Raw genomic sequence first — 20,976 nt, 5'->3', positions numbered from 1 at the left:
CACCTTAATGCATAGAATGCATTACTGTGAAAAACTTTAATGCTTTAGAACCACTCTAATCTTTAAATCTGACTACTTAAGCTCTGACCCCAACTCTAACCCTGATTTAAACCCAAAATCTAAACTCTCACCTTAGCTATTGGGTCTATACCTTATTGGGCCAAAACTAATTAGTTCCATTGTAGAGCAATATAGGTAGTGCCATGAAGATATTAAATTGCAGTGCTGGAAATGCCATGCTGCACAGTTGAAACATTTTCCTATAGTTACGTATTAGAACGTTTAGAAAAATATTTAATCTGAATGACTGTACTGCAATACCAGTTTTTCCAGCCTCAGTGCTATAGCCTAAAACTGAAGATCACATTTAGTGCTGTAAAGACCATGGGTCCACTTTTATTTGGAACTACAAAATCTTTAATAAACAATTATATAAACTTGATAAAGAACTTTTTTTGCACATGTCTGTTAAATCAAAGGACTTAAAGTATTTTATTTTTTGTTTGTATGTTGACATCATAGGCTCAGTTCACTCATCTTCAATGGTGTTATTTTGTTATCTGGTATTTTGTTTCAGCCACGTGACTATTTTCAGCTCTCATTGGCTCTGACAGCTGGAAAACGTCTCTTTAGGCAAATCATTAGAGTTTAGTGAATTAAGCAATATGTTTTTTGAAATATCTTGGGGGGGAAAAAAAATATGGTCTCAGCCTTTAGGATAATATATACTCATCAGCCTGGGATATTCACAAAACCGGAACAGCTAAAGTACAGGAATTGTCATGACATTGTATATGTTTAACAAACTGTTTTTTCTCCTAATAATCCTTTGTTAAATCTGGAAGTGTTTTGACTTGAATCTTTGTATAAGTCACCTAAAAAGGTCAAAACAAAGAGGGATAGTTACATATTTAACTTTTTCCCTCACTGTGAGATGGACACATAAGCACGCAGAGAATTAGGAGTTTCTGCCAAGTTTATGCTGTTTGACGAAGTGCTGTAAGACTGCATAAGGAGGTATATTGAGCAACAGTTCTCCATGGAGGTTGTCTGAACCAAAATGATGTACTGCAAGATCCACATTCCCACACAGGTTTGCAGAACTTTCAGACACTAAAGATTTTTTCCCCACAGTCAGCTTTTTCTTGGAATACAGCCTTTTGGAGATAACCCAGTTGGGCTAACACTGTTTTCGGGCAGTTAAAGCCTAAGTCATCTGCACAACAGGTCAAATTGATGTCCAGGTTGGTGCCAAATCTTTACAAAATACTGATACCTTTTAAAGCATGCTCAGGTCAGGTGTGTCTGCCTTTGCATTTAATTTGTCCTGAGCCACTGCTACCGAAATAGTATTTTATAATGATATTCCTTAAATCCACATCTAAGCTTAAACTGCCTATAGAGTAACATGCTGTGTAATGGTGATCAGCTTTTGCATGACTAGAACTAAACATCAATGCATCAGATAATTAGAAAACAGAGTGATTAAAATATAAACCAAGCCTGCATGAATGTATATTTCCAGTGCATAAGTAGAGAGAAGAACACCAGGCGTTCTGTTACTAGTTTAAAAATGAAAATATTTAAATGCATGTTCATTAAACCCTGATACGTTTATGCTACTTAAAAGATATGCCAGTACACAATAAAATACTTGCATCCACATTTAAATTTTTTAAGTTTAAACATGGATATCTGTTCTTCAGTACTCCATTAGACCAAAAAATGAGGCCTAATTAAAAAAAGTCTCCACTCCCTGAAATAACACAATTCCTTACCTCTGATATGTCTCGCAGTTCCTATATAAGTCCCATCAGTAAGCTCTCATTGGCAAGCAAAATCTGCCTATAAAAATACATTGGTTCTCACTGAGATTTACTGTTTTTTATGATCATATTGCATCACATTGTGGGAATCAGACAAACTACGGGGAGTAATAACACCATTGGAAACTCCACGATATATGAGGATAACATAGTTGATTCAAACCAATGGTTTGATTATCATTTTAAATAATAATTTCTGATGCAATTAACTAGATAAGTATAAGTATATTTGTAATTTTCTTAGAACAGACCTTGCAGTAGAATGCAGGTCCACCTATACTGTCTGGGCCCACTCCCCCTGTATAAATCAGTAGCAGATAACAGGTTCAAAATGTACCTGTAAAAAAAAAAAGTTAGATTTCATACTTACCAGTGTCTTCCAACCATGGTAACTAGGCAAGATGGACCTCTTGATTCTGGGGAATACTGTTGAAACCTCAAGAGAAAATGTTCTTGCAATGGACTGTCTTCTCTTAAAATTTCACCTAATCGGCATTCCTCAGAGATCATCTCAAACAGTTGGTGACATTGTAGCCAGAGATAGGCAAGGCATGTAAAAATCTATATTTACTCTTAACAAGTACATTTTGGATCCACTATCTGTTATTGATTTTTACAGGGGGAGGGGACAATATAAGTTGACCTTGATAAAGTCTTATATAAATAGTCTATATGGTACCCAATATATTGCTAGATTAATTGGAGGGGCAAATTGTTTAAGCTTGTGACATTCATCAAATATACACTGCAGGTGAATCGTCCTAGTTATTGCCTTTCAATATTCAGTAAATGATTTACTGTGAATGTCTGGTGAATGACAAATTCACTGCTTTAAACGTATGACTTAAAGATTATTTAGAGTCAGAAGACATTTTTGCAATGCAAAGAAAGAATCAATAGTATTAACTGCCCTCAAACCATTGAAGAATATCTAGGGTTGTCTCTTTATACATATGCACTGAAATGAAGAATTGCGCATGAAATTGCTTCTACAGGTAAAAAAAAAATAAGCTTACAGTATGCAGTGAGCTGAATAAGGGGGTTAGGTATGGCTTCCCCCAATGCCCAGTACTGGTTTTTCAATGAACCTTCTTAGGAGCACTGGATCAGATACTAGCCACAGCTTACTAACTTGAAACTTAGTGATATCAAATAAATTTGTAGCTCCTAAGTTTTAGGATAGTGGACCAGATTTCTGCTCCATGAAATGTTAGAAAATCACCTGCGTACTGCCTTTAGGGTTATCACTTTGCTTCTGTAATGGCAATGATTTAAGTAAAAACAGAATATCATTATAAAATAACACAAAAAGTCTGTATGTAAGGTAATCTGTACATAGAGGCTTTTATTCATTTTGGAGAGCTCAAGCAAATCATGATTTCATGTGTATCGCATGATGCCATGAAATGATCAACATGCAGATCATTTTTTAAATGTTCAATCATACCTGTCATCAACCATCTGATTTTTTTCCCCTTGTGTGCAGTTATGTGTGGGTTTTAGTGCCATTTCTACTGTTTGTCCGCAATACTCTAAACATCGCTCATCAACATGTTGTGATTCTGTCTTGCCACCATTAACCAGTGTTTTGTGACAATCCATACTTGCATTTTGGTTTCAAAATGCTGTGTGTGTAGTATGGACCTACTGTCTGCTTGTTACAAAAACACAGTACATGTTGTATTTAGAGGACTAAAGTACTATGTGCCTACAGAACACTGTTGTAGCACATGACACTCAACATTAGTTTGATATATCCTATCAGAAACTCTTGTTTATATGGCAACACTCTCATAGTAATACAGTAAATGGTTAGGTTAAATTCTCTATTACAGTAATCTAGTTAAGCATGTTACCATTGCCTTGATCACCATCTGGCTGAAAATATGCTTATTATTGAACAGATAAATCATAAGATACTAAGAATGTATCTCATCTTCATTTAATATCAATACATACAAGGTTAGAGAAAAATAGAATTTCCAACATTTTTGTGTTTTGGCATGATTTGCACCTAGCATGTAGAAAATGAACATTTTTTCACTTCTTACTACTTACTGTGATTTTATGTGTTTATATGTCTAAAACATATTTTCTTTTAGTCTTGATTTTGCTGATCATTCTGGGATGATTAAGCAATTCAAGAAGTAAGTGTTTTGTGCTGTGCATTGTGGAGTTACATTATGGTGAATATTGTCAGCTTGAATTGTTTCCACCAATAACCTGTCATGGTGTTGGAAACAAACATATGCAAAGCTTTGCTGTCTATAAGCTTTGTGTGTATTCTGTTTTGTATTGTCTGTTGTTAAGAATGCCTTGGTTCGCGAATGTTATTGCATCCTTATAGGCACGCTTTGTTTCTTCTGGTGTGTCCTACCTCTTTAAAGGGAAGTTCTCATATAACATATCTTCTTTACCTTAGATGGTAATCAATAAAAATGTATCTTAAAAATTCTTGTAGTTATTTATAACTTTAGATATGTATTATATTATAGTATTCTATATACATATCTATAACCATTAGAGGGAGAACCTGTTTATATGGCAAACAGTTTAATCTGTACACATTCCCCAATGACTGCTGTGAGAACATCACCAAGCGACCTAAAAAATATGGAGTTTGTTTTGTTTTTTTTTGTTTTTTACAGTCTTTGTGTAATTTGAGGCAGAATGGTTTTACCCAATGACACTGATACAGCTTTGATGGAAATTCTTTTCTCACAAATCATCAGTATAATGGCAATAGGATACAGCACAATGCTGTGCTTTTCTGCACATTACACTCACAGCAACTCTTTATTTACACATATAATAAATGATAAAAAGCAAAAAATGTAAAAAATTAGCACAGATTGGCAAAAATATTTTTATTAAACAAAACAAACACGATTCTTTAAAAATATCTACATCACACAGATTCCCTTTAAAGTATCCAACCTTGTAAATTGCCTTTCCCAAAATTTACTGGATGCAATAACATTTGCAGTTTGGCTATGTATTAATACATCTTTCCAATGCTTTCTTTCAGTTGGTCCTCCTACAGATGTAAACTTTGAAATAGTAAATGAGAGCACAGTTCGAATGTCATGGCAAAGACCGGCTGAGAGGATAAGAGGTTACAAGATTACTATTGTTCCAACAAATGGTAAGGAAAGCAAACTTCCCAATAGTTTCTTGTAAATACTAGGATGGAAAGAAAGGAGAAAGGAAAATAAGGGAAACAAAAATTATGTAGTATATCTAAAACTGTCTATAATATTCTTGTCACCAGCATGTGGTTTGACCATCAGTCAAATAATAGCAATGGTCAAGCCATATGTTGGGGCAGATTGACTATTCTGAATTTGCTACAGAAGGACTTAATGGTTACACAGGCACTGCTGGGGTTACGTAGTGGAGTCATGCCATACGCATGTCCCAAAATAAGATATGATACCCTGTCAGGGAGATTTTTTAAAGCCAGAAAACATCAAAATCCAAAGCTGTCAGTCCCCATGTAAGGTTTATAAGGTTTTCACTTTCTCAGATTAGTTTTATTCAGTTCAGGAGTCCAGGTCATTTCTGAGGAAGTGTCAGAAGATGAGGTTCTAAAACGAATGACAAAGTAGGTTTTGGCATTTGCACATCATTTATACAATTTAGCTTTTCTAAGCCTCTGTTTTATTAAATATTTAGTTCTGAATGTTTTTTTTGCCTTATTTGAGCCTAATGGAGACTTACTAAATATTATGTTGCTAGAATACAGAAGATTATTATTATTTAGACTTTTAAGTATTGCTCTGGTAAGTAGTTACAAGCTGTTTTAGAATAAAACCGAAATGTTAATATTACACTGTTTGTAAGATTGATGGACATGTTAGTCATGGTCCAGGAATCCAGAGAGAGAAAACTTATGTAACCTCTGTCCTGTTATATAAACCTCTATTGTGGTCCACAGTGTAAAAATTACTTTATACTGGTTTTCTGTTTGCTTCTGAAAATAGCAAAATATCAAGAATTCTTATTTTCTCGATGCTCAATTTCAAAAGCAGGTTTATTTACACCACTGATTGCTTACGCAAATATTTTTAAAAGGCTGGATTCACACCACTCATGTTGCATTTGGCCCGCAATGATACACACAAAATACTTAAGATGATGTGTGTTGACGTGTGGTTTTGTGTTGATGTGCTTTTTTTTCTCAGCAGTAGCCAAAATGCTTAGGCTTCTTTCACACGGCCGCTCCGGATTTATTCTCCGCTGCGGGACTTTTTTTTTTTTTTCACGGAGTGGATGACACTTGTGTCATCCGCTCCGTATGCCCGCATATCATCCCATCCGTTTGCGGATGATATGCGGACATAATGTAAGTCTATGGCATTGCGGATGTCAGCGGATGACACCGCTGACATCCGATTTTGCTTCCTTTCCATTTTTTGAACGGATGAAAAAATAGGGTTCTGTTCCGTTTCAAAAAATGGAACAGAACTGAAAGGAGGCAGATCGGATGTCAGCGGATGGTATTCCGCTGACATCCGCAATGCCATAGACTTACATTATGTCCGTAAATCATCCGCAAAAAAATAGGATGATTTGCGGACATACGGAGCGGCCGTGTGAAAGAAGCCTAAATCTTTTTATTCTTGAGGTGCGTCACAGCACATTGCAATTTGTTGTAATATGCTGCTCCGCATTTACATGCAGCATGTTCACTTTTCATCCAGTTGGCAACAATGCAGCGCACTGGTGCAAACTGGGACCACAAAAAAAAAAAACAATATGTTTACTTTTTCATTTCGTTGGGCCTGTGTTGGGCTACAATGCTGTCGATTGGTGTGAGTGGGCCTTAAACATTGGTATATGGCTATGTACTTTAAAATGTCTTAGATTGCAAATATCAGGCATTCTAAAGCAACATTGGCAGTGAACTGACCTTCTATGGGAGGCCCCTTTCACACTTATGCAACCTAAAAGTTGGGTGATTTTACTGTGATTTGCCGTGATTTTTTTGCCACGATATTGACGCGATTTTGCAGCGGTTTTGACTGGACTTGAAGCAATGCCTATCTCTATGGACCTCAAAATGCATTAAAATCATCCCAAAGTAGTGCAAGGACTACTTTAAAGTAGTTGCGACTTGAAGTCGCACAGATATGAATGGTACTAATTGGAAATCATGGAGTGTGACTTGTCATGCGGCTTTGCAGTCCCATGTCGCAGGACAAGTCCCACAAGTTTGAAAGGGGCCTAAACTGTGCAGATTGGGTTCATTGTCCACTTCCTGGAGAAAGGGACAAAAGGCTGCTTCAAAGGCAGTTTCTTCCTTAAATATGTTTTCAATATTGACTGAGCACTCCTAGCCATTACTATTAGGTCCCACCCTTCATTTTTGTACCCCTAGCAGTATTTTTAAAGAAAGTTGCTTAACGTGTTTTTCCCCTTATCATCCTATTAGTCAGGGCTTCCCAAACCATTCTTTACATTTTTTATATCATTTATTGCTCTAGTTTGGAAATTCCTGACTTTTATGGGTCATCTGGTTTGGAAAATCCAAGTGTTTGCAGGTTCACAAGTTTTACACATTTTTGCAGAACCACAACGAATTGAACTTTTCAGAAGTTCACACATCTCTATTCACTATACTTTTGTTAATAAATGGTTAGACTCGCTTCTATAAATCTTTACTCCTGTGACAGTTAGATTGACTCTACCTATTAGTGTATGATTAGTATTGATACATTCACTGTAGCTGATTACTTTGTAAACCTTATTGGGCATTTATTAATACTTATAGGTTTGAATATAAAGTGCTGACACCTAATAAGTGTTATTTTGGTAGTTCTAAAAATCGTTTTTCAGCTAAGCATTGAATCTAATGTAATTTTTGTTGTTTTACCTGCTTTTGGGGAAGCATGTTTGTTTGGTTCTATCAGCTGTCAGAGCTTTATTCCCCAAATTTTCACTACCAAATTAGGTTTAAAAATGAATAGTCAAATTAGGTTTAAATCAGTTGAGAAGTATAGAGGTATTTTGATTATGATGATGATGATGATAAATATACAAGGTTTTAACATAAAATATGGGGGAGTCAAATTTTTCTGACTAGTATTTGCTGTACAATGCTTTACTTTAATGTTTTCCAGATGGACCTACAAAAGAACTAGATCTTCCAGCTTCTGCAACCCAAACTGTGTTAACAGAACTTGTACCAGATGTTGAATATGTCGTCACAATCCTTTCCTATGATGAATTGGAGGAAAGTTTACCTGTGTTTGGCCAACTTACAAGTAAGTACTCAAAAGAGATACATCATCTAAATGAAAACAATTGAACAGCCCAACCAACTTATTACAAACATGTTCACAGATGGGACTACATAATCATTATGGAATGCAATATTGTAGACTAGTCATTAAAAACCTTATAAAAACAGTAAATCTCACGTGTTTGAAAAACTTTTTGTTGTAGCAAACATCCAGTTTCCCTCTATATTTTCTTTGCTATGTTCTAGATATATAAAAGAGAGATCTTTGTTGCTATAGCTGACATTACATTTTCTTCTTTTAAATGTGTTAATATATGAAGCCCATTGATTAGTGGTCTTAAAGTGTATCTAAAGCTGACAAGTGTCCTGGGGACTATTGTCAGTGAGGCAGAAGGTAACGGGAAATCCAAAAGTGTGGGTTGTCACTGGAACAGAATTAGAGGGGAATCTTTCTAATGGCATACCAATGATAAATATCCACAACAGGTTTTACCTTATGTTTTATTTTTACTTTCATCTACTATGTCTCTGAGACAGCACTGCAATATTTAGCAACACTGTAATGCTAATGATGTATTGGTGGAATGTTGGTTAATATTTAAAAAAGTAGGGACATTTTTGCAATGCAGTTAAAATATAGCTGTAGAAGTTATTAAAAATATAGCTAAAGCTTTTGATTTGTGGGTTTGTCCTTTGTAGAGTACATGCTAAAACATACAAAGACAAAGAAGACTCACTGCTCTAGGTGAACCAAGAAGCCTGATGATGTACAGGTGCTGCCTCGGCTTGCCTCCACAGATAATCAATGTAGAAGAAATGGCTGCACTCCAAGTATCATCAAAATTCTGGTTTATTAACCCAACATCCCAGTGTGGCAAACAACAGGTTGTTTGCCACACTGGGATGTTCAGTTAATAAACCAGAATTTTGATGATACTCGGAGTGCAGCCATTTCTTCTACATTGACATGCTAAAAAAAACATAATGGCCAGGGAAAAGTGAATCTTTACAAAATATTACTCTCCGTCAGCCCAAGTAAAAGTCATTTAACTATTTTTAAAATGATAAATAAAACTAGAAATGAATGCTGCTTGTCAACCCACACAGTTATACTCACCGTGGAACCCTTTTCTGGCATGGCCTATAATAACCTCAATATAAAGAGCATAGTTACATGAAAACAAATCACAAACACTGGAAAACTATGTAGTTTTAAATTAGCTATAAATATCAGAAGCCATAAACACTTTCCTATAAACACTCTCTCTCAATTAGAGAAATAGAAGAGTTCAGTTCTTCATTTTATGATAGAGATGCTGCTTATGGTATGGTTCCCTGACCAGAATTCCAAGAAACGTCTGAATATAAACAATATTTAAAAACTGACTCTGTCATACTGGACACCTAGAACCATCAATCCTCAATTGAATACCACTAAGTGGTTGCATTGGGTCTGAGGCAAACCATTAATAATGACCCTTTTATTTATTATTTTTACTTTTCTTTAATACACTGGGCCTGTCCATGTCCACATGAAATAATGAAACATTTTCACAGATATGTTGTAACTGGAAAAGTTATTTCTGGGGAGGCAAAAAACCCTGGGAGAGATATTGAACCTGCCTCCAAAAAGATCAAATACCACCAGAAAGAGAGAGAGAGGGAGAGAGCTTTGGGTACTACTCCCAAAATTAAAACATCAAAAAACCTATTAAAACCTATTAAAGAAAAAAATAAAACATATTTTTTATTGGCCAATTATCCCTTAAAATCCATCTAACTTCTGAAAACATTTAAAATAAAGAAACAATATTAGCCATGGATGACCATTAACAAATATAATGAACATATGTACATCAATATACATTTTCAAGTGAGATAAACCTCTAAAGTCCGATTTCGCACCCTAGTAAAAAAAAGATCTGTTCATCCCTTAATAATGAATGTACAATGTAGTAAATAAATCTGACACATTAATAAGGTCAATAGATAAATTATAATTGGAATGGAGCATTAAATGAGCACAGATAGATGAATCCAAAGAAATAATTTATGGGACCAGGGTCTCTAACACTAGAAGACAAGAGGGTCAATGTGGTAATGCTCTGAGGACTGGCAATTATCAAACAATCCTTTTAAAGATGCATGTAAAGAAGAGCTGGTAAATTTGTAAAGCTTAGCTTATGTATATACTGAATAAACAAAATAAATAAAAGAGGAATGACCATTAAAAATATAGTCAACTGTTATCAGCAAGGATCACCATCCAGATATGTTATCAATCTCCAGAAATGATATATCATGAGTATCCAGTTCTGAATAACAAGTCCACCAAGGTCAAATGTTCAAAAGATATTAGAGCACACTCCATTTGTTAAAATAATGTAGGTGATCACATCAGAAGAGAAAGTCTAATCACATTGTAGTAGAAGTTCAGCAAAGTACCAAAAAATACCAACTCTATGTAACTTTAATAATAATATTCAGTATGGCTTAACTGGAATATCATAATATAATGTTTAATGTACCCCATTAGAGTTCATAAAAATAACAGTTCACTGAAGTTCAAAAGTCACTGTAGTCAATGACCCATCAAGTTGGCATATAAATTCATAGGCATATCAAGTCAAAACTCAGCCAGCTCATAAAACTTTACAAGACAGCTGAAGTAATTAACTTCGATGAAAGAAAGTTCAAAGTGATAAAGCTGATAAAAATGTGTGCACCATGTGCCATGTAAAAGCTCATAAGGTAATACTTCACTGAAAGCAGAGGTCACTAGTTTAGGTGGTCAACAAGTAAAGCAAAGGTGAGCAAGAAAGCCAGTGCCTCGCTACATGTTTCTTCACCACTAGCAGGCAATTTTTTCAAGCCAGCTGGAGTTGTCAAGTCATATAACTAGTATAGGGACTAAATATCATCCCCGGGGACTTGTACAAATGATGTACATGATGTCAGCACGTTCATGATGTCACACTGTACAAAAATGTCATGACGCACGTATGCCAGGACAGGATTTTACAGAAGTGTACACAAATTCCCCTGCAATGTGAACTTCCCTTGAAAAGTGAAGAGCCTATTTGCCTATAGTAAATCGACCATACAGTACCTATAATGCACTAGTCTTCCCCACGTCCTATTGTTCATCAGCTAAATAGAGACTAATGTAAACAATGCCAGTACTTGGAAGTTTCTTACAACCACCAACCAGATTCAACCTGCCTTGGACATTTAAATGTTATTAGTAAGACAGAAAAGAGAGAAAAAAAAGTTACATATTGCACATAGTATACTTTTACTGCCCTCCTACTTCCTTGTGTAGATCAGCATATGATTGTTGCTATAGGGGATTCCAGGAAACCTTTACAGTGTTTGTTGGATAGTATTAGTATATCACTTAATGACTTCTCTTGTTGCTTAGAATTGATTATTAAAGTGTATCTTCAGCCCCATTTTTTCATAATTATAAAGAGCAAACATGAATTAAATTATCTGTCAGTTTTGCTGTTTACTGTGATACCATTGTAGAGTTTTCCCCCGATTTGCTGTCTTGGTGACAACAAGAAGTCAAGGAAAGTCTGTCCAACAAGGCTTTAAAGCAATAATTTAATAAAATTCTTCAACAGGAACACAGACATCAATTAAACACTCTTTTCAGTAGATAAAGGGAAGGCTAAATCCCCTGGCAGATTTATTTTGATGCATTTGTTCCTATTGGAGATTTTCCTTTGTCATTTCAGTGGGAAAATTGTCACCTGCATAGGAATTGAAAGGAAATCCTCCAACTGAGCCAAAGACAGCAATAAATACTCTTCACTCAATTCAGACCTATAAAAAAAAAAAAAAAAACTTTTTCTTAAACACACATTATACCTATATTTATTTAAATACAGGGAGTGCAGAATTATAAGGCAAATGAGTATTTTGACCACATCATCCTCTTTATGCATGTTGTCTTACTCCAAGCTGTATAGGCTCGAAAGCCTATTACCAATTAAGCATATTAGGTGATGTGCCTCTACAATACACCTCTCTGAACAGTGTCTGGGAGGCTGTGGTTGCTGCTGCACGCAATGTTGATGGTGAACAGATCAAAACACTGACAGAATCCATGGATGGCAGGCTTTTGAGTGTCCTTGCAAAGAAAGGTGGCTATATTGGTCACTGATTTGTTTTTGTTTTGTTTTTGAATGTCAGAAATGTATATTTGTGAATGTTGAGATGTTATATTGGTTTCACTGTATAAAAATAAATAATTGAAATGGGTATACTGTATATTTGATTTTTGTTAAGTTGCCTAATAATTATGCACAGTAATAGTCACCTGCACACACAGATATCCCCCTAAAATAGCTAAAACTAAAAACAAACTAAAAACTACTTCCAAAAATAGTCAGCTTTGATATTAATGAGTTTTTTGGGTTCATTGAGAACATGGTTGTTGTTCAATAATAAAATTAATCCTCAAAAATACTCATTTGCCTAATAATTCTGCACTCCCTGTATATCCTTTAGTATTTTTATTTTTTATGTTTGTGTGTTTACCCCTTCCAGCAAAGTACAATAAATGACATAACACATTTTGGCTGGCCAGTTCCTGTGAGTACAAGTAGAAGCATTGGCATTCATAGTGATTAACTAAAATCATATTTTTCACATATCAAACTGGCCCTGTGTTCACAATAAAAACCAAGCCATGCACATTAATGAATGACTGAAATAATTGGAGCTTTTTCTTTTTGTATCACTGAGCTAATTTAAAAATGTATTCCTTTTATATACCAACTCCATTTAGCATTTATTTGATTTGCTTACACTTTAAACATAGTCAACAAGCCTTGAGAAAAGCAGTGGCTAAGTTATGAAGGTTTTATTGCAATCTACATCACTTCTATTATATAAACTGTCAATTAAAGTTATTCTTCTGGCCCTGTATAGATAGTCCTTTTACAGTACAAACAATCCCAACTTTCACATTCCTAGAGGATGGTAAGCCACCATGCACACTAGCATTTTTTTAAGCTCCTAGAAGCTATTATGAGAATTTTTTTCTCTGAGAGCTAATTGGATGGAAGGAACACCCCCTCTCCACAAGGCACACAGAAACGATGCAGGGCTGAGGATGTCAATCACAGGCTGTGTGCCGGGGCTCTTCTCCCCTGTTACCTTTTAATCTCTTAGTGTCAGGAAAACCTGTAAGAAATTACTCATGCAGATAGCAGAGGAACTAGACAGCAGACAGAAAAAAACACTTGGAGCTTTGGACTGAGACAAGTAAACACTATAGAAAGATGTACTTTGATCATATTTTATGTCAGAGGTTTACAACCACTTTTTAGTTAAAATCCTGACTTTGAAGAAGTTATCTGTCAAAGCTGGACTATATACAGAATCTCCCTAAGGGCCTATGTCAATGAGCTTTTGTTCACCTCAGATGGGTTTTGCAGTATCATGCAAGTCAGAAGAAGTTCATCTACAGGTTAGATGCACCTGTCAATGAGTTTTGAAAATTTTCAGTAGTGCCTCAAAAAGTCAAACTGATGCCATTGACAAACAGCCCAAAGCTCAATAATTCAGGCCCTAATTCAGTTGGGGCTGTGGGATGGTATATTTTTTAAAGATTTGTTCATATATGTGATCAAATTGCAGTAGCTACCAATCCAGTTTACAACTAATCTCAGGAAGGGAAATTAAAAAAAAAATTATAAAAACAATATATATATATATATATATATATATATATATATATATATATTGCAGCAAGTTGGTCTGCAAACCCATGTATTTATTTTTTTGTTTATAACTTACTGGTAGTAAAGCAGCATGTAGCTAAAATTCAAATATGAATTAAACGGGAAATTCATATTTGCCCCTGTCCAACCCTCTTCATCTGGGAACTCCTGATATTGTGCTTTACTCTTCTTGAAATGCTGAAGTCTGCCAAATATACAGCGGGCATGATTATATTTCATTAGATTGCCAATTTACCGGGCTATAGCAGAATGTAGCAATGCAGTCAGAATCTGAAAATACAGATTATGGTCCTCCAGGAAAAATGGGGTTTCCATTAAATCTTGCAACCATATTTAATCATTCACAAAAAACATTTTTTATAGTTATAGAAGTCATCAAAACATAATTCCATAATTTTAGTATTTATATTTGCATTGCTTGTGGTAAGAATTAGTGATCATAAAATACACACAGATTATGCATCTTACCATCTTATATTTCTTTTTAAGTTCAAACAGGTGGCCGTGTGATGACAGAAGAAAAGAAGTTTGTAACTTCAGATTCCCCACGTATGTATTCTTATGTGTTGGTTTAATGTTACAGAAACATACGACGTGTGTGGATATAGATGTTACACAGTCAAGGGTTATCTCACATTTACTGTATCTTCATAACGGGATTTACCTTTTTAGTTATCGAAGGAGAGCCAAATTTTATGGATCATGGATTACCCTAACATTTATATAATAGGTGCTGAAACAAAGAACGCTAACTGAAAAGCACCTAAAAAAATGTTTTATACCACGCTAACATTTGCAGCATGATAATCAAAGACAGCGAAGGAAAAACAAAAAGCCAGTTACCCGATGCAATAACATTTTAATAATCTCTTTGTTTTTTTTTTTTTTTTTTTTTTATGCACAGGTTAGATCTGCTTCATTTAGCTGTTAATTATATAATATTAAAAATGACATTTAGGTAGCTACTTAAGGGTACAGTGTCAAAACACCATGCATAATATACCTCCATAGTCATGTACATTCATTACATTATAATTTTTTTTTTCTTATAGATTACCCTAAAAGTAGGAAAGATATTAAGCACCCATGCCAAGAGCAATGTTTTGCCTTAGTCAGTCAGATTTCACCTATACCTATGAGTATTTCTGATTGGCTTGTTGCTAAGTTCCCATACTGTACTTTTTTTTTTCCATAAATGTCAGTCTGAAAAAAACATTCTTATAAAAGAGCATTAAAATATAATTAACTGAATTTTAAAACATTGTATTTGCCAAAATCTTAAACATTAGTAGGCGGTTTATCTCCGGGCTTTCGGGAATGCATAACCTTATGACTAAAAGTATGCAAAGTTAGAACTATTCAAAACTAGACACCAGCAGTATTCAGATTGTCCTTTTTAGCCTGTCATACTGCAAGACTTAAAGAGGAGTTCCAGTCTGTAAATAAAAATGTAATGCTATTATTAAATACTGTAGCTGTTGACTTTTAGTATAAGGATCCCACGATGTTGGCACCCCTACCTGATTCTTCAGTTGGCTTTGGGATTGTGTGCTGGCATCTGTAGTAAGGGAAACAGGAAGTGAAGCCTTGTGGCTTCACAACCTGTTTCCCACTGCGCATGCTCGGGTTGCGCTGCGCTTTATGAATGGTCCCGCCACCTTCTGGGACCTCTGTGTGTCCCAGAAGGCAGCAGGGGGAAAAGAAGGGGCCAGAAATGCTCGTAGATCGCCGATCCGCGATCTTACCTGGAAGTGGGAGTGGGTACCTGTCAAAACCAGGTACCCACTCCCCCCAAAAAAGTGCCAAATGTGGAAGTGGAGGGGGGAAGGGTGCAAACAAGTTGAGCTTCCCCTTTAGGGTGCAGCTATACTGATTGGTTGCTTTTGACTATCAGAACAGTTCTTATTGCTGTAGACATCTGGAATAAGCCTTCTTTTCAGACACTTTCCATCGGAAGGTTGTGGCTAGTGGTGTATGTGTTTTTGTGTGTATATTTGAGGAAACTACTATTTTTGTGAGGTTTTTTAAACAGTTGGTATAAAGAATATTGGATTAGTAGGGAAGCACTGATTTCATAACACTCTGGTAAATATTAAAAACAAAAACAAGCACTGTTTGACTTCTTCAATGGACTAGGAACAGGCACCTTTTTATAAACCTATTGCATTACCTGTGAAATGAAATCATCTGGCCATGTAAGACTGTATTCTGTGAGACTTTCTTGGCCGTTCCTTAAAAAGCCAAATAAACTGGTTTATGTACACTGAAAAAACTGTGCAAACTAATTTTGTTTTACCGAACGTTGAAAAATTTCAGGCAGCAAAAGACAACTTGCTTTCCCTAAAGTGAAAGTGTGTCTAAAATAGTCCTCAAGGTTGCTGTATGTAGCAGCTGTAGTGTGTGGTACATTGTGAAAAGATGCAAGAATCCTCTTGATGATCCTCTGGATCATTGATGGGACTGTAAGAGAGTAAGAAAAAGTGCGATAGTAGTGTAAAGCCACCAATAGGGAGGTGACAAATGTCTAATTAAAACAGATAAACAGTTAGAATAGATAAAGTTACAACAGTTAAGAGGCCTTTTTAATCTAAATGCTAAGAATGCACTACAGTAAAAACATTTAGCCTTTAGAACCGCTTTAGCCACTTGCTTACTGGATACTTATACCCCCTTCCTGACCAGGCCAATATTCAGCTTTCAGCACTCTCCCACTTTGAATGACAATTGTGCGGTCATGCTACACTGTACCCAAATTAAGTTTTTATCATTTTTTTTTACACAAATAGAACTTTATTTTGGTGGTATTTAATCACCACTGGGTTTTTTATTTTTTTACTAAACAAACAAAAAAAACCCTGAAAACGTAGACATTTTTTTTTTACGTTTTTCATATTTTGTTATAAAATTTTGCAAACAGGTAATTTTTCTCCTTCACTGATGGACACCGATGAGGTGGCACTGGTAGACTGCATGGATGGGCACTGATAGGCTGTACTGATGGGCACTGATAAGGTGGCATTGATTAGCACTGATGAGATGGCACTGGTGGGCACTGATCAAGAGGCACTGATAGGTGGCACTGGTGATAAAATGAGCATTAAGCTTGTAGAACAGAAATGTATTCCTCATATTTAAAGTATATAACACCAATATATAATGCAGTAATTTACAAAGTACATGAAACCCCTCATATTAGCCACTACCCATTAGGAATTCATAGTCTAATGATGTTAACTACCACACCCATTAACACTAGGGCCAGATTAAAGCAAACAAAACCTGACAGCTCTGGTCGGAGCAATCTCCCCTGCTGTTCTATTGTGTTCTGATAGGGGGGCAACCCCCCCCCCCACGCGCCAGGGCACTCTGGTCGGCAGCCCCCCCCGCCAAAACACTACGGTCAACTTCTAGTTTTCCAGCATACAGGTCAAACAGAAGCCGGCCATTCAACTGCCTTACACACAGGCTGCCATACACACAGGCTGAATGTCGGCCTGTTTTTATTGAACCGGCCCGTGTGTACTAGGCTTTAGAGAAAGCCAATTAACTTTGCTTGTGGATTGTGGGAGGAAACACATTTAAGCAAAGAAAGAACATACTCCATTAAAAGAGTATCACAGAGCTGCAAGGCAAGAGGGTTTAATACTTACCACCATTTAACTTACAGTATACTTGTTTAATGCAGAGGGTTTAACACTTACCACCATTTAACTTACAGTATACTTATTTAATGCATGGACATAGAAATAACTTTTTTAGTAATTTTGAGACTCAGTTGGATTAGTTGATGGCTGATTTACTTATAATAACTTTTTATCTTTATTAAGGGTGTTCTATTAGTGCAGTTGCTGATGTGGTATTCCTTGTGGATGGCTCCTGGAGTGTGGGGAGAACGAACTTCAAGTTTATTCTTAACTTCATGTCTTCTTTGGCTTCTGCATTTGACATTGGAGAAGATAAAACCAGGGTTGGCATTGTCCAGTACAGCTCAGACACCAGGACAGAGTTTAATATGAACAAATATTACAACCAAGCCGAGCTTCTGGCAGCTATTAAAAGAATACCTTACAAAGGGGGAAATACAATGACAGGTATGTGCTTTTTTGGTTGTTTTTTAAAGATGTTCAATATATTTTCAGTAGCTAAAAGTACTTTACTCTCTATTGCAACTAAGACCATAGAGATTCTTACTGTTTCTTTTTGATATGTTTGTCACTGGTTCTGTAAAACCAGTAAACCAATATATCACTAGCTAATCCCAATTTTAAAGAGCGCATGGTGGACTCTTCCTTAAATAATTGATTAGTCACAGTGAAATAAGAAACATTGCACTGCTAGCATCAGCAGCCTCTTAAGCGAGAATGGAACTCCCAGTGCAGGAAACCTAAGGATTTTTTCTAAGCGTACCTTATGTCAAACCACTATCTGCTGGTAATTTGGCCTCAAACTCTGTACATGATCTTCGACATTTTTTTTAAAGAGTTTACTACTACTACTATAAAGGGTAACTCCTATTTTGTCGTTAAAAAAAAAAAAAAAAATTGCAAATACAAAAAAAAAAAAATATTAAGCGTATACAAGTCATATTGTGACTGAATGTTATTAAAAATGACCTTTCCTTTTTAATCTGCAGTGCTGTAGTTTTCTATAAAATGCAATAAAATATTGCTACCTGGAGGCGTTCTGTACACAGATGGTGTACAGAATGCCCCCTGAAAATATCAGTTCCTACTTGAGTGATTGACATACTGTTTTTTTCCAGAAGTCTGCACAAAGATACAAGTCAGTTTTTGAGCATCCGCTGCAACAAAAGTGTTTTTTTTTTGGTGAGATACCCCCATAGGGAAATCACGTCTAAAGGGATGCAGACCTTGCCAATTTCTTCATTAGAGCCCTGCAGGTGCAGCAGCTGACTGATAATTATAAAACCATTCCCATACAGATTCACTGTGCACATGGACACAGTAAGGCCCCGTTCACACTGGGGCGACGCTACTTGCCGGGGCGACCTCGGAGCGGCCGGCATGGACTTCATAACATTGAAGTCTATTGAAGTCTATGCAGGTCGCTCCGGGTCGCCCCAAAGAAGCTCCGGACCCTTTTTCTAAGTTAAAGCGACTTGTGTCGCTCCTATTAGAACGGGTCCGCAGCTTCTCTATGGAAGGCAACCTACGGCGACCTGTCAGGCGACCAGGTCGCCTGACAGGTCGCCCCAGTGTGAACAGGGGCTCAAACAAACAAACAAACAAACAAACAGCTATTTCTTCAGAATAACAACAGTTAGGAATCTGCAACAAAAATGGTTGAAATCCTTGCAATGTACATAGATCACCCAGAAGAGAATGTTTTTTTTTTTCTCAACAAAAGTGGAGTTACTCTTTAAAGTCGAAAACTCCATGAAAAGTCACCAATTAATGCAGTTACATATTCACTAAAAACATCTTTTTTTTTTTCAATGTAGCTAGTGTTACTACCTGAATTTGACTTGGTATGATGCTCTTGTTATTCCCTAAACAAAAAAAAAACTCAGACTGGGAAAGAGATGGACAGTACTACAGACCAGTCGCTGGCATGCAGTCTGCTAATCCTAGAGGCAGAGAGTAAGAAATGTGACCTAGTTCACCTTGCCTAACTCCAGTACAGAAAATTCAGGTCTCTAACTCAGCTCTGTTACCTGGCAGGGCTGTGTAAATCTCAGAACTGGAAAATCAGAAATACAAATCATTTAGCTGGTAGAACAAATGCTTTTTTTTTTTACATTTCCATTGTTCATTTAGCTGTTTTGTGGCATTTAAGCTCCAAACAAAAAAAGGTTTTCTTTTTACTGTAATGTATATTTACCTTACATGTAATCAAATTTTAGGTGAAGCCATTGACTACTTGAGAAGGAATGCCTTTGTCCAATCTGCTGGGGCCAGAAAAGGATTTCCAAAAATAGCCATAATCATTACTGATGGGAAATCTCAAGATGAAGTAGAAATTCCAGCAAAGGAGCTTCAGAACTTAGGAGTAGAGGTTTTCACATTGGGTAAGAAGATCTATTTATTTTAGCAGAGTGTTTTTGCATGTTAGATCTATTAGTTTAATCATGTATTTTTTACTTAATAAATGTGTAGTTCATTTACACAACATCATACAAGGTTTGCTGGTTCACTGGTGACTCATTTGTTATAACAAATGGAGTTTACTTGGCAAAGTTTTCCAAACATGAATGCATAAAGGCCAGAAGTTATACACAATCTCCAAGCACCAAAAATGTGAATGTGATGAACATAATTCACTGAAATAGTGTAGATTGGGGGAATCACATCCTGACAAGAAGAGTAAGAGGGGTTAACGATCTGGCTAACTTGTTCCCTCCTTCTTTTTGGTGTACAGCAACAGCAATGACCATGATGAGAAGACAGGCTCAGGGAGGCCACTTTATTATACATATATAAGATCAATAGAAATGCAAGCTACATATATCATTTAGGCTTTTTCATGTGATAACTGTTTTCTTCATTTCTCTTCTTAGGTATAAAGGCAGCAGATGCAAAAGAGCTAAAACAAATGGCCTCCTTACCATCTCTGAAACACGTGTATAGTGTTCCTAATTTTGATGCTATTGTTCAAGTACAAAATGAAATTATTTCTCAAGTTTGCTCTGGTGTTGATGAGCAGCTTAGCGATATAACTAGTGGAGATGAAGGTGAGTGTTATATGTGTGTGTGTATATATGTATGTATGCTAAATAAACTGTATGTAAAGATCATTGTAGTCCCCTATACAGCAGATCTCATACTAGGAGAGGAAGAAGCAGCATAGGGAGCAGATGTGCTTCAATGTTCATGTTCCAACAAGGAACATGCTGATAGGATGAGAGATCAGAGTGACATAAAAATGAACCCGTCAATTTGTTGTTTATGTTTCACTCTCTTCTCTTTCTTAATTCTAATTACTTTATTACAGTACAGAAAAGTCAGGTCTTCAGGCTGGCTGTTCTGTTTGGCAGAGCTGTGTAAATTCCAGAAATCAATGGACAATATTACAAAACATTTGGTAAGTAAAACAGCTCTAATACGAGGGCTGTACCTTAAAGCGATTGTAAAGTCTCGTTTTAAAAAAAATAAATAAATGCCAAACATGTTATACTTACATGCTATGTGCAGTT

At 36.1% G+C, this 20,976-nt stretch overlaps 1 protein-coding gene across 1 annotated transcript in view; it reads left to right on the top strand.

Annotated features, from left to right (window-relative positions):
* COL12A1 (collagen type XII alpha 1 chain) overlaps positions 1-20,976 on the top strand; it is a 237,203-nt gene that overhangs the window by 20,060 nt on the left and 196,167 nt on the right. Inside the window, exons 3-8 of the mRNA XM_082249431.1 lie at positions 4,855-4,971; positions 7,949-8,092; positions 14,313-14,372; positions 17,651-17,914; positions 19,687-19,851; positions 20,341-20,514. Of these exons, the coding sequence (XP_082105557.1) occupies positions 4,855-4,971; positions 7,949-8,092; positions 14,313-14,372; positions 17,651-17,914; positions 19,687-19,851; positions 20,341-20,514 (924 nt within the window). The remainder of the gene's footprint in view (positions 1-4,854; positions 4,972-7,948; positions 8,093-14,312; positions 14,373-17,650; positions 17,915-19,686; positions 19,852-20,340; positions 20,515-20,976) is intronic.

The sequence above is a fragment of the Pelophylax lessonae genome, assembly GCF_965119305.1.
Source record: "Pelophylax lessonae genome assembly, chromosome: 3".
Lineage (NCBI taxonomy): Eukaryota > Metazoa > Chordata > Amphibia > Anura > Ranidae > Pelophylax > Pelophylax lessonae.
Note: the sequence above shows the minus strand (reverse complement) of the source record. Positions and strands in the feature narration are given on the sequence as shown.